We start from the raw sequence: 25789 nt of genomic DNA on the forward strand, positions 1-25789 counted from the left end.
GAAGTATCCCTTGGGGCCTTGGAGGGAAGTAAGGGGGGAGGTGTGGGGCGCAAGTTTTGCATTTCTTGCGGTTGCAGGGGAAGGTGCCGGGAGTGGAGGTTGGATTGGTGGGGGGTGTGGACGTGACGAGAGAGTCACAGAGGGAGTGGTCTTTTCGGAACGCTGATAGGGGAGGGGAGGGAAGGGAAATATATCCCTGGTGGTGGGGTCCGTTTGGAGGTGGCGGAAATGACGAAGGATGATATGTATCTGGAAGTTTGTGGGGTAGTAGGTGAGGACCAGTGGGGTTCTGTCCTGGTGGCGATTGGAGGGGTGGGGCTCAAGGGCGGAGGAGCGGGAAGTGGAGGAGATGCGGTGGAGAGCATCATCGATCACGTCTGGGGGGGAAATTGCGGTCTTTGAAGAAGGAGGCCATCTGGGTTGTTCGGTATGGATCAGCCCTACCTTCTCCCTGATCATTCTCTTATTCCTCACGTATGAGTAAAATGCCTTTGGGTTCTCCCTAATCCTTCTTGCCAAGCCTTTTTCATGCCCCCTCCTGGCTCTCCTGAGTCCATTTCTGAGCTCCTTTCTAACAAGTGTGTAATCCTCTAAAGCTGTGCTAGATTCTTGCTTCCTCCACCTTACATAAGCTGCCGCCTTCCTTTTGATGAGAAGCTCCTCTGTTCTCGTTATCCATGGTTCCTTAATCTTACCCCTTCTTACCTGTCTCAAAGGAACAAATTTGTGCATCACTCGCAACAACTGCTCCTTAAATAGTCTCCACATGTCTGCAGTGCCCTTTCTGTGGAACAATTGCTCCCAGTCTGTACTTCCCAACACCTGTCTGATAGCATCATAATTTCCTTTTCCCCAGTTAAATATCTCCCTCGGTAATTGCACCTTTCACTCTCCAAGGCTATGCTAAATGTGAGACAGTTGTGATCACTGTCACTAAAGTGCTCTCCCACCGTGAGATCTGACATCTGTCCTGGCTCGTTGCCGAGCACCAAATCCAAAATGGCCTCTCCCCTCGTCGGTCTGTCTACATACTGAGTAAGGAAACCCTCCTGAACACACCTGACAAAAGCGGCTCCATCCAAACCATCTGCACTTAGGAGGTTCCAGTCGATATTGGGAAAGTTGAAATCACCCATAACAACAACCCTGCTACTTTTGCATTTTTCCAGAATCTGCCTGCCTATGAGATCTTCAATCTCTCTACTACTATTAGATGGTCTGTAGAAAATCCCCAATGAGGTGGCTGTTCCCTTGTTGTTCCTAACTTCCACCCACTCAGTAGATAAACCTTCCTCAACAACCTTTGTTTCTGTAGCTGTGATGCACCCTCTGATTAGCAATGCTCCACCCCCTCCTCTTTTCCACCCTCCCTGTTCTTTTTAAACATTCTAAACCCTGGAACATCAAGCAATCGTCCCTGTCCCTGTGAAAGCCACGTCTCCGTTAAGGCCACAACATCATAGCCCCAAGTACTGATCCATGCTCTAAGTTCGTCACTCTTATTCTGGACACTCCTTACATTAAAGCAGACACACTTTAACCGATCCCTTTGTTTCATCGTGTGAGAAACCTTCCTGATAGATTCCGTATATCCTGTCACTGTCCTGTCTGCAACTGACCCCGTCTAAGACATGTGGCTCCGATTCCCACCCCCCTGCCAAACTAGTTTAAACCCTCCCGAATCGCATGAGCAAATCTCCCACACAGGACATTTGTACCCCTCCAGTTCAGGTGCGACCCATCCTTCATGTACAGGTCCCACCTTCCCCAGAAAGTATTCCAATGGTCTAAGTATCTGAAACCTCCCTCCTGCACCAGCCTCGCAGCCACATGTTAAGTTGCATTTGCTGACTGTTCCTCATCTCACTATCTCGTGGCATCGGTAGCAAACCTGAGATCACTCCTCTACTCGTCCTGCTCTTCAGCTTCCAACCTAACTCTCTGTCGTCACTTTTCAGATCCTCAGTCCCTTTCCTAGCTATATCATTGGTGCCAATATGTACCACGATTTCTGGCTGCTCACCCTCCCCCTTCAGAATCTTGTAAATCTGATCGGCAACGTCCCGGACCCTGGCACCAGGGAAGCAATATACCTTCCGGGAGTCCTGTTCCTGACCACAAAAAAATCTCCTGTCAATCCATCTAACTATTGAGTCCCCCCCTTTTCACTAGCACTTTTCTATTCCCCACCGCGCCCCTCCCCCTTCCCTTCTGAGCCTCAGTGCCAGAGACCTGACAACTATGGCTTTCCCCTGGTAGGCTGTCCCCAACCAGCACTATCCAAAACAGTATACTTATTGCTGAGGGGACCTGCTACAGGGGATCCCTGCTCTGACCGTCGGTTCCCTTTCCTCCCCCTGACAGTAACCCAGCTGTCCTTATCCTGTGTCTGGGGAGTGACCACCTCCCTGTACATCCTCTCAATTTCCCCCTCAGCCTCCCGGATGATCCGTAGTTCATCCAGCTCCAGTTCCATAACTCGGTTTTCGAGGAGCTGGAGTTGGGTGCACTTCCCGCAGAGGTAGTCAACAGAGACATGTGAAGTGTCTCTCAGCTGCCACATTCTGCAGGAGGAACATTCAACTGCCCTGATATCCATATCCCGCTGCTATGAAAGCCTGCACAGAACTAAACAAAGGAAGAGAAGAAAAAAATAAGAGACACCTGAAAACTTACCGAAGGGCCTGTTTCCATACTGTAGGGAATCTAATCTTTTTAAAAAAAACCCTGTCACCAATCCATAGTCATATGCCACCCATATGGAGAGGAATGTTTTACTGTTTTGCAGGCAGGATGTGACAATCTAATCATATTCTGTAAATGGTGCAGTTTAAGGAATAACCTGATATCACACTGTTGTAAGGAATAATCTAATCACATTGTTTTTGGGTGGCATGTGACTATGGGGAGTGCCAGGGGTTGTGTCTTGCGTACATGACTGACTGTGATGTAAAACCCTGTATAAAGGGAGGGCGGTTCCCTTGTTCAGATAGCCTTGCTTAACATGCTTCGCAAGCACCACAAAGAATGTTAAGTGAACCTCTAAAAGCTGGTACTTGCTCAAATAAATCGTGGCTGTTCACAGAGGTTGGCATATTGCAGTTGCATCAAGCATTCAAGAATCTCAAGAAGGGAATCTAACAACTCCCTAGGATAGCAGAATTGCTTTATGAGATGAAGTTATAGAAACAGGGCCTGTATTCCAGTTTCCTCCCATTGTCCAAAGACATTCAAGTTAGGTAGATTGGCCATGCGAAATTGCCCATAATGTTCAGGGGTGTAGATGGGTTAGCAGTGAGAAATGCAGGTCTATAGGGATAGGGTGGGGAGATGGGTCTGTGTGGAATGCTCTTTAAAGGGTCAGTGTGGACCCATTAGGCTGAATGACCTGTTTCCACAATGTTGGGATTCTGTGGAATTTCATCACTTAAGGTGTGGCAATTCTTTGGAATCCTCTACCTGAGAATATTTGGAAGCTCCATCATTGGGCATGTTTAAGACAGGAGTCAGTAGGTTTCTGGCAATTGACATTAATGGAGTGCAGGAAAATGGCATTGAGGGGATGATTGGTCATGATCTAGAATGATGGTAGGCTCTGTGTTGAATGATCTGATCTGTTCTTGTGTTTCGATTGTATTTGTGCAAACCATGAATTGACATTTTATATCTTTGTATGATATTAGACAGTGTGAATTAACCTCTTGTTTTCGAATTTCTTGCTGCCAGTTACTGACCACCACTCTTTCCACATGCATGCAAAATAATAGTTTGCGTTTTCCATGTAGAAAATGTTGCTCGGTGTGTCAGGAAGGTTTGCTGTCAGTCCTAGATGGTTAATATAACCTTGATTCAGGAATAGCACGTGGCTTAAGACTGTCAGTTCAAACTGACTTAGGACTCTGAATAAACAGCTAGGCAGTCAATATTGCTGTGGTATCACAGCAATTGCTGTGAACTTTTAAAATGAGACCTAAACTGATTCCTTGTCTTCATTCTTTGGAGAACACAAAATGGCCCGCAGTACAAGGTCGCAGTTCTCTTGATTAGCTTTCGTCCCTAAGGCAGCATCACCAAAGTAAACCCGACTTATCTGTTCATATGTTGTCTTGACGTTCTCTTTATGTTACAAGTGACTCAACTTCAAGAATGCATAATTGACTGTTAAATATTTTGAGATATCCTGAGGGTGTGAAAATGCTGTATTGAACAAGCTTGCTCTCTGATATTGTAGTCTGTTGTATTTTGTAATCATAAATATCACAGTAAATCTGTTCAACAGTGCTGCAATATATTTTCTGATTACTAAATGTATTTTTGTGCATCAAATATAGTTTTCAATTGAACCTTCAAACTGTTGATAAACTGAAAACTATACAATAGAGCAATGAATAAACTTGAAGAATTTAGATCTGTTTTTCACACATTGTCAATCACTTCGCAGCCAAATCATCTATTTATAATACTATCAGGTATATCTGCCAGTTCAGAATGCTTGCCAAAAATACTACTTTACTGACCGTTCTTTAAATACAGATTTTTCTGTAGTAGGTTTAGTGTAGCTGATCATTTTTGCGTAAATTCTACCTTTTGTACAGTGAAAGTAAAAGAAATTGCTGCCAATCAAAAGATGCCATTTGTAATGAAACAATGATGTAGGTCTTCACCATTTCTGTGGAATAAATCAACAAATGGACATGCAAGTCAAACAGAGTGGTGCTGGAAAAGCACAGCCGGTCAGGCAGCATCTGAGGAGCAGGAGAGTTGACGTTTCAACCATAAGCTCTTCATTCCTGGTGAAGAGTTTATGCTCAAAACATAGATTCTCCTCATCAGATGCTGCCTGACCAGCTGTGCTTTTCCAGCACCACTCTTTTTGACTCTAATCTCCAGCATCTGCAGCCCTTACTTTCTCCCAAATGAACATGCAATACCAGTCATGGAAACAGTTAATGTGTAACCTTGTGATTCTTGGTGCTGATTTATGACATATTTGATACTTCAAATTAATCTTTGACCTCATTGGAATCACCGTCAGCAGTGAGTGGTTTCCTGTTGACCAAGCAGTTATTCTATAAATATGTCATCAATAGATTCACATTCACGAGAACTTAAAGAAAGTCATCCAGTGTAGAATTCTCTGAATGACTGGTGATATTGAGTTTGAAATAAGATGGAAAATGAACACACATGACAAATTTAAGGCACAAAGTACTGTAGAAGACCAAGCTGAATGCAGAAAGGAGATCAAATAAAGATCACAATAGGGATACACAAAGAGCACAAAAATAGATAGTGGCTTGCATAAAAGGAATCACAAAATAATTGATCATCAAAGGAAAGATGGGGCTAATTTAAAGACAAAAAGGAGGTATTCTTGTGGATGCTGAAGTTAGAACTGAGGTGTGAAAGGAGCACTTAGCATCTGTATCCACAGGAAAAGTTGATGCTATCAATGCCAAAGTTAAAGAAAGAGTTAATAACAATATTGGGTATGATTAAAATGAGATAAAGCGAAGATAATTAAAAGATCAGTATCCTTAAAACTAATCACCAATTCCAGATGCCACTTGAGTTATCAAGGGAATTAAAGACTGGAAATTGCAGAGGCTCGGGCCACAACTTTTCTGTTCTATTTCTTATCTAATGCTAGAGGATTGCAAACTTTAAAAGCCTGCTCAAAAAAAGGAAGAGGGATGAACCCAACGACAGAAGACCAGTGAGCCTCGCATGCTAATAATGGAGGAACTGGTAGGAAGAACCCAGCTTGCACAGAATTGAAGGACAGCCCAATATTGTGGAGTAAAATTAAACTTAATTTAGAAAGTTTGGGTTAGTAAATGAATTTTGGCACAGATTTGAAAAAGGGAGCCATTGCAAATGAGCTAACAATCTGAGATTGCCTCTTTGATTAAAATGTTTTTGGTGAATTTTCTTTCTTCAATTTAGTGGATAGTATTGCAATGCAAGAATTTGATGTATGACTAAAGCCAAAAGAAAGACCATAATTTGAAATGTATGCCTTGTTAGAAATGACACTAGAATCAATATAAGGTATTCACTTGTTTTAGGATGTCAAATCAAGTTTCAATCAGATCATCCTCATCCTTCTAAACTCGATTGAGTACAGACCCCCAGGTCCTCAACTGTTCCTCATATGATAAGCCCTTTATTCCTGGCATCGTTCTTGTCAACCACTTCTAAATCCATTCCAATGCCAGCGCATCTTTCCTAAAAACATAGGGCCGAAAATCGCTCTCAATATTTCAAATGCGGTCTGACCAGAGTCTTATACAACCTCAGTAGTACATCCCTGCTCTTGTATTCTAGCTGTCCTGAAATGAATGCTTACCTTGCATTTGTCTTTCTAACTGCCAACTGCACCTGCATGTTAACCTTAAGAAAATCCTGAACTAGGACTCCCACGTCCCTTTACAGATTTTGGAAGACGTTCCCCCATTAGAAAATAGTCTACGCCTCCATTCTTCCTACCACAGTGCATAACCTCTCAGTGTAAACTGTAACACAGACAGATCGAGGTTAAAAAGAGACAAACACAGATTAAGAAAGTGGGCAGCAAGGTGGGTAAATGGAGTATGCTGTAAGTAAGTAGAAGATTATTCACTTTGTAAAGTTATTCACTTGTTAAGACAGAAAAGCAGACTATTTGGGATCACCTGTCTTGACTTTGGTGTGACAGATCACAAATGCTTTAGAAGTAATTGTTTTCATTCTGTGTTTTTCTTTCAGAATCAGATGCTGAATCCCAATATATGGAACCATATTCCATACTCGTATCCAACATACCCTGCCACAGTACCTCTAAATGATCCCCGGTAATTATTCAATGATATGTTCATCAGTAAAGTGTTGCATTATTTGTACACTTGAATTATTTTTAATCTTGTAAAGGAATGTGCAAAGTTGCTAGCGAATTATATGTGCATGAAGTGTATTTTCTATTAAGATGAATTAATATTGCTGCACTGTTTTGGGAGATTGTCCATGAAATGTTAAAACCAAACCCATTCTCGAAGTTGGATTTTTAAAGGAATTTGTGGTATTTAAAAAGGCTTCATAAAATTTGATTGATATTGTAATTTTTGTCAAATTATTTTATGAATGTTTTTATAAAAATTACTGTTTTACATGCTTGCCATAGTTTGCACACATTGTGCAAGATTGCACTGGTGGAACTTCATAAGCGATAAACCGTGCACGTGAAATTATGTGCCACTTCCTAGGACTAGAGTAGATTGGCCTTTCAACAATTCTGTGGCTTGCTCTTTAACAGAAATAAACCCCAACTCCAATTTACTGCCCCTCTCAGATTTCATGTGCAATATTTCCCTCAAGGTTATAGATCAATACAGCATAGAGTTTAGTTAATCAGCCCATTATACCTGCACATATCTTTGAAAGAACTAAAGTCGGTTCTGCTATAACACGTGTTTCTCAACGCAAATTGGCTATAATGCGATTGAAAAACTTAGACTATTATTTGTAGAATGCAAACTTTCCTTACATATATCGGCTACTACACAAATCCGGTCCCATTGCTTTATATGGTGCTGCGATTATGTGATTTCCAAGAACAGAACTATCATGTTATATCAGAACAGCCTGAATGCAGTTTGTCTCTCTCCCCAAGTTTTTCACCATAATCTTGAACGTTATTTACATTCATTCGTTTATGCAGTTTCCTTTTGAATTTCACCGTTACATATTCTTCCACAGGTAATAAATTGCTCATCACATTTTCTCTGTACAAAACACGTTTTTCCTCTGATTCCTTTGTCAGTCACCTGAAATCTGACTTCTACTGTTAATTATATTAAGTTAGCGTTTCTACCCCAGGATTGGAAGGCCTGAATTCAAATCCCATCTGTTCCAGATGTGTGTAATATCTCTGAACAGGTTAATTAGAAAATACCTCTAAAACATGTAGGAGGGTCTGTTGTGGCACAGTGGTAGTGTCCCTACCACTGAAACAAGAGGCCTGAGTTCAAGTCCCGCCTGCTCCAGAGGTGTATCATAGCATGTCTGAACAGGTAGGTTAAAAAAACTTTTAGGACATGTAGGGGCTGTTGTGGCACACTGGTGGTGTTCCTACCTCTCAACCAGGAGACTCTAGTTCAAGTCTTATCTGTTCCAGAAGTGAGTAATAACATTTCTGAACGGGTTGATTTGGAAAATATCTTAAAGCATGTGGGGGGTGGGGTAAGGGGGGGGAAGGTGGAGGATGTGTGGTTGTTGGTGGTGGGTGGTGGTGGTGTTGTGGTGCAGTGGTACTTTCCCTATCACTGAATTAGGTGGCCCAGGTTCACTTCCCATTTTCTCCAGAGATGTCATATCAGTTCTAAATAGGTTGATTAGAAAATATCTAGGAGCACCTATGAAGAGACACTGAGCATGCATGTCCATTGGTACACTTCAGCCCCTCTATGACTATTTGATATCACTGCATGCTGGTTTGGTCTGGAGTTCATAACTATTCCCCAAGAACAAATTTAAATTTTGTAAGCTTTTATGATTTAACCTTTGTAATAATACCCATTTTAAGGTGCTGTCATAATTTATTTTGGTTTTGGATGGTTTAAATAATATTTAAAATAGTGTAAAGAGAGATGATGTAACTGGGACACTGAATATGATACAGGCAAATGTAATGCTCTGTTTCGTCAGCAAACCTATTGTGAGGAAAAGTATCAGTATTTCACCAACTGGCATAAGATTGAGATAGCATTTGCCCTTAGGAACAGTTTCTCTGTTTTGAATAATTTTGAATGCCTGTGCATGTTTACTTTTAATCATCCTGTTGAAATACAGCTCCTAGCTGATTCAGTCTTTCCATATAACTGAAGTCCCTCAAGCCTAGTACTATTCTATTAAGTTTCTTCTGCAATTTCACAAATACTTTGACGTACTATCTAAAGATTAGAGCCCCAATTAAACACACTACTCCAATTAAGACCTTATCAGCATTTTGATCAAGATTAATATTGATTCATCATTTTTATGCTGTAACCCTCTTAAAAAAGCTAAGAATTCCATATGTTGTTTCTTTAAAATAACCTCCTCAACTTGTTTTGCTGCCTTCAAAGATTTATGTTCCAATGCCCCAGGCCCCCTTGTTCCTATACCCCCTTTAAAATTGTATTATTCACTATATATTGCCTCTTGTTATTTGTGTGAATAAAATATATAATTTCTTATATTGTGCCTGCCATATGTGTCCCCATTTCACAGACTTGTCTGTCTTTCAGAAATTTGTTGCTAATCCTTCTCATTGTTCACTATATTTTGTTTTAAACATATTTTTCTAACGTAGAGTCTTAATAATTACAACTATGTACTTCGTGTTTCAATCCTTTGGGCTTTGCTCCAACAATTTATATTTGTGTAGCATGTTTTGAAATAATACAATTGATATGTGGTTAGATTTGCATGTTAAGGTGGAGTACACACCAAGGTTACCTTTGGCCTATTATGTGGTACTTCGTCAAATAGATTTTGAAGGTCTTTGTGCACAGTATCAACTTTCCTACTCTGCTAGCATCCTTCATTAAAGATTGTGAATTAGGTTATGACTAGTATTAGAACGATGCATCCAAGCTAATATTGCCAGTTTTAAGGGGTGGCACGGTGGCTCAATGGTTAGCACTGCTGCCTCACAGCACCAGGTCCCAGGTTCGATTCCAGCCTCAGCCGACTGTCTTTGTGGAATTTGCACATTCTCCCCGTGTCTGCATGGGTTTCCTCTGGGTGCTCCGGTTTCCTCCCACAGTCCAAAGATGTGCAGGTCAGGTGAATTGGCTATGCTAAATTGCCCATAGTGTTAGGTGCATTAGTCAGAGGGAAATGGGTCTGGCTGGGTTACTCTTCAGAGGGTCGGTGTGGACTGGTTGGGCCGAAGGGCCTGTTTCCACACTGTAGGGAATCTAATCTAATCAGGAAAAGAGACTTTAGGTCTTGTGTTCCACCACTTGTTGGAGGAGATTTCAACACTTACTGTGAGATCCTGTTCATGTTCCCAAATGCCTCTGACTTGAGCAGCATTTGTTTCAAGAAATTTGGTGGCACAGCTCTTGATTTTGGGAGGGTGTGTTAGTAATGTTGCACCATGCAAATTTGCTGTATTAGTTTCCTTATGTCACTCAGGTCATTGATCTCCTTGTGGCACTGGTATGTATTTCTTGTGTGAGAGAATTTGAGACCATTATTTGTATCCCCTCTCTCCTTATGGAAGAACAGATTTCTTTAATATAGTGTTGCCCACTGAAGATGGTACTTTATCTCTTCAAAGTTTGTGAGGGAGATTTGTAGCTCGGGTGCTCGTTGTTGTGGTTCTGTTCGCCGAGCTGGGAATTTGTGTTGCAGACGTTTCGTCCCCTGTCTAGGTGACATCCTCAGTGCTTGGGAGCCTCCTGTGAAGCGCTTCTGTGTTGTTTCCTCCGGCATTTATAGTGGTTTGTCTCTGCCACTTCCGGTTGTCAGTTCCAGCTGTCCGCTGCAGTGGCCGGTATGTTCAGTAATGACAGCCAGACTACTATGACCACTAGGACTTATAACAGCCCACAAACCAACAGCCACTCTCAGACAACAACTCACCAGGACAAAGGACCCGATACCCAGCATGAGCAAAACCAACGTAGTGTACAAAATCCCATGCAAGGACTGCACAAAACACTACATAGGACAAACAGGAAGACAGCTAATGATCCGTATCCATGAACACCAACTAGCCACGAAACGACATGACCAGCTATCCTTAGTAGCCACACACACAGATGACAAGCAACATGAGTTCGACTGGGACAGCACTACTGTTATAGGACAAGCCAAACAGAGAACAGCCAGGAGAAAGTGAGGTCTGCAGATGCTGGAGATCAAAGTTGAAACTTTATTGCTGGAACAGCACAGCAGGTCAGGCAGCATCCAGGGAACAGGAGATTCGATGTTTCGGGCACAGGCCGAAGAAGGGCCTGTGCCCGAAACGTCGAATCTCCTGTTCCCTGGATGCTGCCTGACTTGCTGTGCTGTTCCAGCAATAAAGTTTCAACAGAGAACAGCCAGGGAATTCCCAGAGGCATGGCACTCATCCACAGATTCTATCAACAAACACATCGACCTGGACCCAATATACCGGCCACTGCAGTGGGCAGCTGGGACAAACCACTATAAATACCGGAGGAAACAACACAGAAGCGCTTCACAGGAGGCTCCCAAGCACTGAGGATGTCACCTAGACGTGGGACGAAACGTCTGCAACACAAATTCCCGGCTCGGTGAACAGAACCACAACAACTTTATCTCTCCTTTGCACAATCTCAGGAGAGTTCCCATGTTTTCTTGTTCATCTTTGGTACAGCCTATTCCTTCTTTTGATATCTGTGTCAAATCCTTCAGTGGGGGAAAAAATGCACAAAAGCCACAATACACAGTCACCCAACAGCAAACTTAGTGAGTTGAAGAGTGTGGCGCTAGAAAAACACAGCAGGTCAGGCAACATCCGATTAACAGGAGAGTCTATGTCGGTAGTGTAGTGGACAGTGAAGAGGAATATCTCTGAGCACAGTGGAAGCTTGATCAGATAGTCCAATAGACCAAGGAGGCAGATGGAGTTTGATGTAGATAAATGAGAGACAAACTAGGGCAAGATTTATGCAGTTAATAGTCTGGCTCTGGGAGTGTTGCTAAACAAAGAGGTCTAAGGTGCAGGTGTGTAGTTCCTTGAAAATGGAGTCAGAACATTTGAGCAGAGTAGTTCGGATGTCATGTGACTTTACAGGTCATTGGTGAGGCCACTTTTAGAATGTTTGTCGAGCTGATATGCAGATATTTTGTCCCTTGTCCATGTGACATCTTCAGTGCTTTGGAGCCTCCTGTGATGCGCTGCCATGCCTGCTGCTTACAATGGCCAGTTCTGGCTGTTCATTGTCATGGCCGGTATATTGGGTCTAGGTCTATGTGACTGTTGATGGAGTCCGTGGATGAGTGCCATGCTTCTAGAAATTCTCTGGCTGTCCTCTGTTTGGCTTGAATTTCTATTTCTATCTCAGGCGACCGAATCAACACGGACATGTACTACAAACCGACCGACTCCCACAGCTACCTGGACTACACCTCCTCCCATCCTGCCCCCTGTAAAAACGCCATCCCATTCTCCCAATTCCTTCGACTCCACCGCATCTGCTCCCAGGAGGACCAGTTCCAAAAACGCACAACCCAGATGGCCTCCTTCTTCAAGGACCGCAATTTTCCCCCCCAACGTGGTCGACGATGCCCTCCACCGCATCTCTTCCACTTCCCGCTCCTCCGCCCTTGAGCCCCGCCCCTCCAACCGCCACCAGGACAGAACCCCACTGGTCCTCACCTACCACCCCACCAATCTCCATGTTCAGCGCATCATCCGCCGTCATTTCCGCCACCTCCAAACGGACCCCACCACCAAGGATATATTTCCCTCCACCCCTCCCCTATCAGCATTCCGTAAAGACCACTCTCTCCGTGACTCCCTCGTCAGGTCCACACCCCCCACCAACCCAACCTCCACTCCTGGCACCTTCCCCTGCAACCGCAGGAGGTGCAAGACTTGCGCCCACACCTCCCCCCTCACCTCCCTCCAAGGCCCCAAAGGAAACTTCGATATCCGCCACAGATTCACCTGCACCTCCACACACATCATCAATTGCATCCTCTGCACCCGATGTGGCCTCCTCTATATTGGGGAGACAGGCCAGCTACTTGCGGAGCGTTTCAGAGAACACCTCTGGGACACCCGGACCAACCAACCCAACCACCCTGTGGCTCAACATTTCAATTCCCCCTCCCACTCCACCAAGGATATGCAGGTCTTTGGACTCCTCCATCGCCAGACCACAACAAAACGATGGTTGGAGGAAGAGCGCCTCATCTTCCGCCTAGGAACCCTCCAACCACAAGGGATGAACTCGGATTTCACCAGTTTCCTCATTTCCCCTCCCCCCACCTTGTCTCAGTCTAATCCATCGAATTCAGCACCGCCTTCCTAACCTGCAATCTTCTTCCCGACCTCTCCGCCCCCACCCCAGTCTTACCTATCACCCTCACCTTGACCTCTTTCCACCTATCACATTTCCGACGCCCCTCCCCCAAGTCCCTCCTCCCTACCTTTTATCTTAGCCTGCTGGACAAACTTCCCTCATTCCTGAAGAAGGGCTTATGCCCGAAACGTCGATTCTCCTGTTCCCTGGATGCTGCCTGACCTGCTGCGCTTTTCCAGCAACACATTTTCAGCTCTGATCTCCAGCATCTGCAGACCTCACTTTCTCCTCTGTTTGGCTTGTCCTATGATCGTTGTGTTGTCCCAATTTGTGGTCCTCGTCATCTGTGTGTGTGGCTACTAGGGACAACTGGTCATGGTGAAAGTGAGGACTGCAGATGCTGGAAATTAGAGTCGAGAGTGTGGTGCTGGGAAAGCATAGCAGGTCAGGCAGCATCCGAGAAACAGGAACATCAACTTTTCGGGCAAAAGCCCTTCATGAGGAAGGCGTTTAGTGGCTAGTTGGTGTTCGTGGATGTAAACTGTTAGTTGTTTTCCTGTTTGTCCAATATAGTGTTGCATGTAGTCTTTCAATGGAATCTTGTAAATTACGTTAATGTTGCAAATGATGGGTATAGGGTCTTTTGTCCTGGTGCAGAAAGGATTTACAGGGATGGGACTGGAGGGTTTGATTTTTGGGGAAAGGCTGAATAGGCTGGGGCTTTTTTTCCTGGAGCATTGGAGGCTGAGAAGTGACCTAAGAGATTTATAAAGTCATGAGGAGAATGGATGGGGTGAATAGCCAAGGTCCCTTTCCTACTGTGGGGGAGTCCAAAACCAGAGGACATAGATTTAAGTTGAGAAGGAAAGATTTAAAAAGGACCTAACGGGTAACTTTTTCACACACCGGATGGTGTGTGTTTGGAACGAGTTACCAATGGACATAGTGGAGACGGGTACAATTAGAACATTTAAACACATCAGGATGGGCATATTAAAGGAAGGTTTAGAGGAATTTAGGTTAAATGCTGACAAATGGGACTAGGTCAGATTTAGATGTCTGGTGAGCATAGATGAGTTAAACCGAAGGGTCTGTTTCTGTGACACTATGACTCTGTGAAAGAGCTAACCTTGGATATTTAAATTATTTCCACAAATTTTAATCCCCATCTCTGGTAAAATATTGATTTTCATCCCTGCCAGTTACTAACAGGTACACAACTGGTGGCGGTCATTTTTTTTGAGTACCTTTCAATTTCAGTGATTACCTTACAGTTTTGCTTGTTGCCTGTGTATCAACTAATAGTAGATAATTTATTCTGATTCATGCTGCTTCTACTGAGAAAAATAGATAAACCACCCCCACACCCGCATCTCATAATAATTGTTGAATTATCTAATCTGTTGTTTGTGGCTGCCACACTGGTCCACACAGTAACAGTGACTGTATGTCCAAAACATTGCATGAATGGGAAATGATTTGGCCATCCTGAGAATATGATAAAGTGCTATATAAATGCTGATATTTTTTCAAGGTTATATGCTGAACTGTCATGGAAGCATGAAATTCTCTACCTGTGAACCTTCTAAGAATTGCCAAGACTTGTTTGTTGATGAGAATCTGATTTCAGTGCCTTTGTGCTTGTCTGCTTCGAACAGGGTTTGGGGTATGTGCAGGAAGTCAGCATATAATAATATTGTAGCAGAATTGTTCACAAAATATCAAACCTGCTAAAATTAAAGGGATTCTATGAAGAAGAAGCATTTTAAATTAGAATATTAAGTAGTATGATCTGTAAAATCAATTTTGTGTTGCTTTTAAAATGCTTTTAAATTCCTTTTTGAAAAATAGCCTTTGTCAACATCGCATGCTACAGCTTGCAAGTTGACTGTGATAGTGATTTCCTGGAATCTGGGAGTATTACAAGAATGAAATTTTATTCTTCCAAACATTGATAAACCACTTGGTGTGCAGGATACAGACAGTTATACATAATGCAGTTGCTATCTCCACTGATGGTAGTAACAGATTGTTTAAATTGGTGGGATAGGGCAATTAGGTCAATCAAGCCAGCTACATGGGAACTTAGAACGCTTCTACTGTAGCTTAGAGAGAGTTTTCTGAAGTTCTTTATCCTTCAAGAAAAGCACAACGACATATCAGTATGGATCTTTTGTGTCATTTTAGTTTATCTGTTAGCTCTCTGACATAGGCTGTGACTAAAGAAAGACTTATATTTATATTGTATCTTGAAAATGCTCAGGATTTTTAAATGGCTTACAATTCAGTGCAATTTTAAAGAAGCAAAGTGGTTATGCTAATAACCTCCAATTTGAAACCAGAGACTGAGTTCTGTATATCCTAACATTAGTGTTTTACAAGAGAACTACTAGTAGTTTTAATCACTTCAGAGCCATGAAGATGTGTTGGTGTTTGACCTGATTATTGAAAGGTGATATCTGTTGGAGTAGTCTGACAGTTTCATTCAGAAATGTCTTGATTTGTTCCCACCGAGAATGATATATGGAAAACAAAATTACTGATGTGCAGAAGTTGCTTAAGAGTCATTCTTTAAAAATCTATTAGTGTTGCCTTGACATGAGCAGTTAGAAGAAATGTATGTGACTTTGATTTGGTATTGGAATGCCTTATCAGAAACTGTGCTAGCAACAGACAGCAGAAACCATAATAGCTTTGAAGGTATTAAATAACCTTTTTAAGAAGGCAGGGAATTGGAACAAAATGGATAACTATCTTAGAAAGCCAGCACTGGTATGATGAACCAAATGGTTGTTTCTTGTGTTGTAATCTTTTTAATGATTCTGATATTTGCTTAATGATCCTTTCCTACTTATTGCACAGTTAGTCTTTTTTTATAGTCATTGCATTCAGCTGTCCTTTTAGTGCTTTAATATTTTGTGTAATAGATTAGAGAAAAGTAGAGTAGATGCTAAATACATAAGTAAATTGAACTGTACAAGTTCAAGAATTTATGTATGTTTCAAGACACATTTGTCACACATTAAAAAAAGTTGATTCAAAGTTGAACATTTTAATGATATATGTCAGAATGAGAAAGAAAGCCATTCATTATTTGCAATTTTTCATGAACGTTATAAAATAAGGTCTGTTTAGAAGGAAAGGGCCAAATAGTTGCATACAAAATGGGGGGAAAATGTTAATTTAACTCTTGCACCTGTCTAAGACTCTATATCCACAGAGAATCCCTCATCTATAGGTTAGAGACCATCAGATTCTCCAGAACCCAAACTACATATTTGCAATACCAGTAGTATTTATTTGTCCCATATTATGCCTTGATTATATTTCTGTTTGGGCACTAGAAATGCAAGTTCATGCAGTCAGTCAGTTACAGTTCTGACTGAGCAATAATTTGGTAGATGGTAAATTCCCAAGCTGAATGTGAAACAACTCACTGAATGTGATTATGTTGGTTCTTTTATTTCAAGTTTTTTCCTCCCCTTTTTAGTTAATGCACTCGATTTCCTGTGAACTTCAATCTTTCTGGATTAAGAAGAGAGTGGGTAGTTTGTTTCCAGTCCGAAAGACTAGGAAATTCCTCAGATACTCCCACTGCACTGGCAGAGTAATACTATCAGTGTAGGAGGAGTTCTGAGGTTATTCGTGAGTTTATGTACAGATTACGACAAGGGGTTAATTTGCTATTTGATTGCCCATCTATTCCAATGATGAAGTTGACTTCTAACCACGATGACTTAAGGTGAGTATTCATGGGTACATGCAGCTCTGTGATTTTGTTGTTTCACATCACAGTTGAAGGAGAGAATGAAAGTGTGCAGCTCATCACTTTGCATTCTCATTTCAGTTGTACTTTCTACTGATGGTGAATGGTGGTGACATTGGTGGTCTGTTAGGGGTGGGAATGTAGGAAATGACTGAAGCAAAGTTGATGTATGATTGCCCCCATTTCTCATTTGAGTGTAAGGTCAGTCCTCTTTTCAAGGACAGTCCTCTTTTCATTTTTCATGGAATAATGCTAAACGTAGTTTTGTCCTTTTGTTTTGACTTGGTACTGCTACGCAGATAAAATTAAAGCTGTATTCACTTCCAATTTTTGCAGTACATTTCTAGAGTTTTAATTTGCTGTTGGAGGGGAAATGAGTGTCAGTTGTATTCCCAGCAGCTGTCATTTTGGTTGGATTCTTTTTTTCTTCCCTTAAAGCTCAGTAATTTCATAGAGAAATACGAATATAGTAATTACGCATCCATTTCTGAGAAGCATACTTAGCCATCATTGATTTTTTTTTGCACTGTCATGATATTCTTTAGCAAAACCAAGTGACCAGACTTATGGCATTTTCAAGTGATTTTTCCGGTAGGGAAATAAAAATGAAGTACTGACATCTTGTGTAAGTGAGACAGCAGAAAAGGCTATGGTAGTAATTTCCCTACTTTGAGTACCAGTTATTGATTGTATTTGCTATACTTAATGTTGATATATTATTACTGAAATGGCCTTTTGTCACCTGAAGCATGTTCTTCATTTAAATGTTAAACATAATTTCAACTTAAATAGGCTGATCAAAACAATAGAAGCTTTGTCATTGTTGGTACCGGTGTAATAGCTTATGCTGTGTGAATAAGCAGCGAACAGTTTGCAGTTGTCATTTTATAACTACTGGTTGCACTCAGCAGTGGTCTACACGAGCATATATATTGAGAGCAGGAGTCATCAGTTTGGCCTGTTGAGGCGTAATATGCTTTGAGATCATGGCTAATCTGATTGTGGTCTCTACTTTGATGTCTTCCCCTAAATCTATGTTGACTTCCTTGTCACTCAAAATTCTTAAGTAGCTCAACCTTAAAAATATTCAAAGATCTTTCCTCCACCCTTCTCTGGGAAGTGGAATTCCATAAACTAATGGCTATTTAAGGGAGAACAAAGTTCTCACCTACACTCTAAATGGGATGTCCCTTATTTTTAAGGCTGCATTTCTGGATGACACCACTGCTAGGTTGCAGTCTGCTGTGGGCCTGGAGTCGCATGTAGACCAGACAAGGATGGCCAGAAGGGACAAAGCAGACAAAACATAAGACTGATAAATTAAACTGCATTTATTTCAATGCAAGGAGCCTAACAGGGAAGGTAGGTTAATTCAGGGCATGGTTAGGAACATGGGACTGGGATATCACAGCAATTACAGAAACATGGCTCAAGGATGGACAGGACTGGCAGCTTAATGTTCCAGGATACAAATACTACAGGAAGGACAGAAAAGGAGGCAAGAGAGGAGGGGGAGTGGCCTTTTTGATAAGGGAGAATATTACCGCTGTATTGAGGGAGAATATTCCTGGGAATACATCCAGGGAAGTTATTTGGGTGGAACTGAGAAATAAGAAAGGGATGATCACCTTATTGGGATTGTATTATAGACTCCCTGATAATCAGAGGGAAATTGAGAAATAAATTTGTAAGGAGATCTCAGTTATCTGTAAGAATATTAGGGTGGTTATGGTAGGGGATTTTAATTTTCCAAACATAGACTGGGACTGCCATAGTGTTAAGGGTTCAGATGGACAGGAATTTGTTGAGTGTGTACAAGAACATTTTCTGATTCAGTATGTGGATGTCCCTACTAGAGAAGGTGCAAAACCTGATCTACTCTTGGGAAATAAGGCAGGGCAGGTGACTGAGGTGTCAGTGGGGGAGCACATTGGGTCCAGTGACCATAATTCTATTAGTTTTAAAGTAGTGATGGAAAAGCATAGACCAGATCTAAAAGCTGAAGTTCTAAGTTGAGAAAGGCCAATTTTGACGGTATTAGGCAAGAACTTTCAAAAGTTGAATGGAGGCAGATGTTCACAGGTAAAGGGATGGGTGTAAAATGGGAAGCCTTCAGAAATGAGATAACAATTATCCAGAGACAATATATTCCTGTAAGGGTGAAAGGAAAGGCTGGTAGGTTTAGGGAATGCTGGATGACTAAAGAAATTGAGGGTTTGGTTAAGAAAAGAAGGAAGCATATGTCAGGTAAAGACAGGATAGATCAAGTGAATCCTTAGAAGAGTACAAAAGCAGTAGGAGTATACTTAAGAGAGAAATCAGGAGGGCAAAAAGGGGGCATGAGATAGCTTTGGCAAATAGAGTTAAGGAAAATCCAAATTTTACAAATACGTTAAGGACAAAAGGGTAACTAGGGAGAGAATAGGGCCCAGATTCCTGATGAAGGACTCCTGCCCAAAATGTTGATTTTCCTGCTCAGATGCTGTCTGACCATGCTGTGCTTTTCCAGCAATACTGTAATCTTGACTCCAGTCTCCACTATCTGCAGTCCTTACTTTTGCCCAGAGAAAAGGACCCCTCAAAGATCAGCAAGGAGGCCTTTGCGTCGAGCCGCAGGAGATGGGGGAGATACTAAACTAGTGTTTTATGTCAGCATTTACTGTGGGAAAGGACATGGAAGATATAGAATGTAGGGAAATATCTTGACATCTTGAAAAATGTCCATATTACAAAGGAGGCTGAATGTCTTGAAATGCATAAAAGTGGATAAATCCCCAGGACCTGATCAGGTATACCCTAGAACACTGTGGGAAGCTAGGGAACTGATTGCTGGGCCCCTTGCTGAGATATTTGTATCATCGATAGTCACAGGTGAGGTGCCGGAAGACTGGAGGTTGCCTAACGTGGTGCCACTGTTTAAGAAAAGTGGTACAGACAAGCCAGGGAACTATAGACCAGTGAGCCTGACGTCGGTGGTGGGCAAGTTGGAAGGAATCCTGAGGGACAGGATGTACATGTATTTGGAAAGGCAAGGACTGATTAGAGATAGTCAACATGGCTTTGTGCTTGGGAAATTATGTCTCAAACTTGATTGAGTTTTTTGAAGAAGTAACAGAGGATTGATGAGGGCAGAGCAGTAGATGTGATATATATGGATTTCAGTAAGGTGTTTGACAAGGTTCCCAATAGGATATTGGTTAATAAGGTTAGATCTCATGGAATACAGGGAGAACTAGCCATTGGATAGAGAACTGGAGGGTTGTTTTTCAGACTGGAGGCCTGTGACCCGTGGAGTGCCACAAGGATCAATGCTGGGACCACTACTTTTCATTTTATATGAATGATATGGATGTGAGCCTAAGAGGTATAGTTAGTAAGTTTGCAGATGACACCAAAATTGGAGGTGTAGTGGACAGCGAAGAAGGTTACCTCAGATTACAACGAGGTCTTGATCAGATGGGCCAATGGGATGAGAAGTGGCAGATGGAGTTTAATTTAGATAATTGCGAGGTGCTGCATTTTGGGAAAGCAAATTTTAGTAGGACTTATACACTTAATGGTAAGGTCCTAGGGAGTGTTGCTGAACAAATAGACCTTGGAGTGCAGGTTCATAGCTCCTTGAAAGTGGAGTCACAGGTAGAAAGGATAGTGAAGAAGGCATTTGTTATGCTTTCCTTTACTGGTCAGAGTGTTGAGTACAGGAGTTAGGAGGTCATGTTACGGCTGTACAGGACATTGGTTGGCCCACTGTTGGAATATTGCATGCAGTTCTGGTCTCCTTCCTATCGGAAAGATGTTGTGAAACTTGAAAGGGTTCAGAAAAGATTTACAAGGATGTTGCCAGGTTTGGACGATTTGAGCTATAGGGAGGGGCTGAACAGGCTGGGGCTGTTTTCCCTGGAGCATCTCAGGCTGAGGGGTGACCTTCTCAAGGTTTATAAAATCATGAGGGGCATGGGTAGGATAAATAGACAAAGTCTTTTCCCTGGAGTGAGGGAGTGCATAGGTTTAGGGTGAGAGGGGAAAGATATAAAAGAGACCTAAAGGGCAACCTTTTCACGCAGAGGGTGGTGCGTGTATGGAATGAGCTGCGAGAGGAAGTGGTGGAGGCTAGTACCATTGCAACATTTAAAAGGCATTTGGATGGGTAAATGAATAGAAAGGGTTTGGAGGGATATGGGCCGGGTGCTGGCAGGTGGGACTAGATTGGATTGGGATATCTGGTCGGCATAGACGGGTTGGACCAAAGGGTCTGTTTCCATGCAGTACATCTCTATGACTCTAAGTTAAGAATATTATCTTTGACCATCACAACATTTGCCATTTCTTTTCCACTTCCTCCGCCTCCTTCTAGGTCACTAGGCCCAGAAGTTGAACTGGGCAATCGTATTGTCAGTGTCCTGGTCAGTCCAAACACAAGTTTCCAAAGCTTTGTCCTTCATTTCAGGCTTCTACCTCAATGTCCGCTGGACTGCCCACCCCCAAACCTTCCTCCCTTTATCCATTGTTGCAAATCTATACATGCCTTCAATGTCAGGTTTAATGGTTTTCCATGACACACAAATTCTAGTTCACCTAAAATGTTGTTGATGCAATGACGAGACTCACGGTTGGTGTGTTGCCTCCCAGGTGCCAGGGTCTGTGATGTCTCGGTTCGTATTTTTGCGGTCCTGAGGGGAGAGGGTGACCAGCCTCAAGTCGTGGTCCATATAGATACCAATGACATAGGTAGAAAGAGGGATAGGGATGTAAAGCGGGATTTCAGGGAGCTAAGGTGGAAGCTGAGAGCTAGAACAAACAGTTGTTATCTCTGGTTTATTACCCGTGCTATGGGATAGCGAGGCAAGGAATAGAGAGAGATATCAGCTGAACAAGTGGCTGCAAGGATGGTGCAGGAGGGAAGGTTTCAGATATTTGGATAATTGGGGCTCATTCTGGGGAAGGTGGGAACCAGAAGGGTACTAATATCCTAGGTGGGAAATTTGCTGGTGCTATTCGGGTGGGTTTAAACTAGCTCAGCAGGGGGATGGGAACCTGAGGTGTAGTTGCAGTGCACAGGAGAATGAGAATAGGGAGGACAAGGACAGGATTTCAGGGTCACAGGAATGTGCTGGCAAACAGCAAACTAGTTTGAAGTGTGTCTACTTGAATGCCAGAAGTATCTGAAATAAGGTAGGTGAGCTTGCCGCATGGATAGGTACCTGGGACTTTGATGCTGTGGCCATTTCAGAGACATGGATAGAGCAGGGTGAGGAATGGATGCTGCAGGTTCCAGGGTTTAGATCTTTAATTAAAAACAGGCAAGGTGGTAAAAGGGGGGGGGAGAGGTGTGGCCTGTTAGTCAAGGATAGTATAATGGTGGCTGAGAGAACTTTTGACGAGGACTTGTCTACTGACGTAGTGTGGGCTGAGGTTAGAAACAGGAGAGGAGAGGTCACACTGCTAGGACTTTTTTAAAGGCCTCCGCAGAGTTCCAGGGAGATGGAAGAGAGGATTGGAAAAATTATTCTGGGTAGGAGTGAAAGGAACAGGGTGGTCATTATGGGGGACTTTAACTTCCCCAAGATTGACTGGAAATGTTATGCATCTAGTACGTCAGATGGATCAGTTTTTGTTCAATGTGTGCAGGAGAGTTTCCTGACACAGTATGTCAAAGGGCCGGCAAGAGGAGAGGCCACACTAGATCTGATGCTTAGTAATGAACCAGACCAGGTGTTTGATTTAGTTGTAGGTGAGCACTTTGGAGAGAGTGACCATAATTTAGATACATGCCACAGGTCGAGTTGTTAATGGGGTAAGGGCAATTACAATGGAATTAGGCAAAAATGGGGTAGCAAAATGCAGGGGATGCAGACAATGGAAATGTGGAGCTGGTTTAAGGAACAGATATTGCATGTCCTTGATAGGTATGTCCTTGTCAGGCAGGGAGGAAGTGATCAAGTAAGGGAACTGTGGTTTACTACAGAAATTGCATCTCTTATTAAGCAGAAGAAGGAGGCTTATGTGTTGATGAAACAAGATGGGAGTGAGGCGATGGGAGTGTTACAGATCAGCTCGGAAGGATTTAAAGAGACAGTTAAGAAGAGCAAAGAGAGTACACAAGCAGTCTTTAGTAAATAGAATAAAGGAAAAGCCTAAAGCTTTCGACAGGTATGTGAGGAATAAAAGGATGACTAGGGTAGGAATAGCACCAGTCAAAGACAATAGAAAGTTGAGTGTGGACTCTGTGGCGATCGGAGAGATGCTAAACGAACATTTCTCATCGATTTTAACTCTGGAAAAGGAGAATATTGTAGAGGAGAAGAATGAGATACGAGATATTAGACTAGAAAGGATCGAGGTTAGTTACAAACAGGTGTTATCAATTCTAGAGGGAGTGAAAGTAGACAAGTCCCCTGGACCGGATGAGATTTATTCGAGTTTTCTCTGGGAAGCTAGGGTGGAGATAGCAGAGCCTTTGGCTTTGATATTTGAGTCGTCATTGTCGACAGGTTTAGTACCAGAGGACTGGAGGATTGCAAATGTGCCCTTGTTCAATAAGGGCAGTAGAGATGACCCAGGTAATTATAGACCAGTGAGCCTTACTTCTGTTATAGGAAAGGTTTTGGAAATGATTATAAGAGATAAGATTTATAATCATCTAGCAAGCAACAATTTGATTTCAGATAGTCAACATGGTTTTGTCAAGGGCAGGTCGTGTCTCACAAACCTCATGGAGTTTTTTGGGAAGGTGACCAAGCATGTAGATGAGGGTAGGGCAGTTGATGTGGTATACATGGACTTCAGAAAAGCCTTTGATAAGGCTCCACGTGGTAGGCTGTTGGAGAAACTGCAGAGGCATGGAATCAAGGGTAATTTAGCAGTTTGGATTAGAAACTGGCTTTCTGTAAGAAGGCAGCGAGTGGTGGTTGATTAGAAAATATTCAGCCTGGAGTCTGGTTACTCGGTCCGGTGTGCCACAAGGATCTGTTTTGGGACCACTGCTGTTGTCATTTTTATAAATGACTTAGACGCAGGCATAGGTGGATGGATTAATAAATTTGCGGACGACACTAAAGTCGGTGGAGTATTGGACAGTTTGGAAGAATGTTACAGGTTGCAGGGGGATTTGGATAAACTGCAGAATTGGGCTGAGTGGTGGCAAATGGAGTTCAATGCAGCTAAATGTGAGGTGATGCACTTTGGGAAGAATAATAGGAAGGCAGAGTACTGGGTCAATGGAAAGATTCTTGGTGGTGTGGATGTGCAGAGGGATCTTGGAGTTCATGTACGTAAATTGCTAAAAGTTGCCAGCCAGGTTGATACTCTGTTAAGAAGGCATACGGTGTGTTAGGTTTCATTTGTAGAGGGATTGAGTTCTGGAGCCGCAATATCATGCTGCTTCTATACAAAACGCTAGTGCAGCCACACTTGGAATATTGTGTACAGTTCTGGTCACCATATTTCAGGAAGGATGTGGAAGCATTGGAAAAGGTGCAGAGGAGATTTACCAGGATGTTTCCTGGTCTAGAAGGAAGGTCTTATGGGGAAAGGCTGAGAGACTTTGGTCTGTTCTCATTGGAAAGAAGAAGGCTAAGAGGGGATTTGATAGAGACATACAAGATGATCTGAGGATTAGATTGGGTAGACAAAGAAAGACTTTTCCTAGGATGGTGATGTCAGCTTGTACGAGGGGGCGTAACCATAAATTGAGAGGTGATAGATTTATGACACACATCAGAGGCAGGTTCTTCACACAGAGAATGGTAAGGGCGTAGAATGCTTGCAAATGTTGTCAACTCAGCCACATTAGGGAGATTTAAACAATCCTTAGATAAGCTCAAAGATGATGATGGGATAGTGTAGGGGGATGAGCTGAGAATAGTTCACAGATTGGCGCAACATCGAGGGCCGAAGGACCTGTTCTGCGCTGTAATGTTCTATGACTGTGTGCCTATTAACGCTACATAGCCTTACCAGACCACAGGCAGGTCTCTTATTAGAGAGTGATGAATGGTGATAGTTTAACCCATGGGTCACCAGGTGAGGGGAGCAATTGAAAAGAAGAATTCTTTATGATCTCATCTGGTATGGTATTGAATCCATGCTGTTGGTATCACTCTGCATCAGAAGCCAGCTGTCCAGCTCCTGCTAAGGGTCATTTAGCTCAAGTAGTTCCTTTTCAACCTGTCACCTCTCCTAAGGCATGATGACCCTTAGGTTAAACCATCACCAGTCATAGAGTTTCTGCTGTGTGAAAGTGAACCAGTCGGTGCATCAGGTCCACACCAGTTCTCCAAAGAGCATCTCATCCGGACCCACCTTCCTATCTTATCCCTGTAACCCTGCATTTCCCATGGCTAATCCACCTAACCTACACACCCCTAGACACTATGGGCAATTTAGCTCGACCAATCCATCCCACCTGCACATCTTTTGGAGGAAACCAGAGCACCAGGAGGAAAGCTATGCAGACATGGAGAAAGAGACAGTCACTCAAGTCAGGAGTCGAAACTGGATCCCTCGTCCTGTGAAGCAGCTGTGCTAGCCACTGAGCCCATTGTGTCTGTCTAGTGAGAGGGCAACCTGGACTTTACTATGTCATTATACCCATCCTCCCTGATTGAAATTCGCTCTTGGTTTCTTGAACTTAAGTTAAAAACTTTCATTCTGGTGTTTAGTTCTTATGTGGACCTGCCCCATCCCGCATTTAACATCTTGCAACCCTCCAATGTGCCCGCCATCAAATTTTTTATGCAGTCCTTACTTCTCCCTCGTTTCATTTGGTGTACTGTTGATAGCTATGCATTCACCTCTCCAGAATTTCCTCCATAATGCCACTTAATCTTATTGTCTGTGGCATCTAGCTATGCAATTGTTGTCTGCCTTATTTCCTAGATAATAAATGTCTGCACTTAAAAATAAAAACTGGACTGGCTAAGACGTCCACTGCTTGTGAAAGGTGCTGAGTAAAAGCAATTCTTTTTCTTCTTTCTTTCTTTAAGACTGTCCTTAAAACTAC

General features: G+C 42.6%; 1 protein-coding gene across 2 annotated transcripts in view; it reads left to right on the forward strand.

Moving 5' to 3' along the window:
- LOC122565355 (protein strawberry notch homolog 2-like) overlaps positions 1–25789 on the forward strand; it is a 163860-nt gene that overhangs the window by 53702 nt on the left and 84369 nt on the right. For both annotated transcript variants that reach the window (XM_043721239.2, XM_043721240.2), the window contains exon 3: positions 6748–6833. In XM_043721239.2, coding sequence (XP_043577174.1) covers positions 6748–6833 — 86 coding nt within the window. The remainder of the gene's footprint in view (positions 1–6747; positions 6834–25789) is intronic.

Source organism: Chiloscyllium plagiosum, unplaced genomic scaffold (genome assembly GCF_037043375.1).
Source record: "Chiloscyllium plagiosum isolate Xiang-an unplaced genomic scaffold, Cpla_swu_hap1 HiC_scaffold_28, whole genome shotgun sequence".
Taxonomy (NCBI): Eukaryota; Metazoa; Chordata; class Chondrichthyes; order Orectolobiformes; family Hemiscylliidae; genus Chiloscyllium; species Chiloscyllium plagiosum.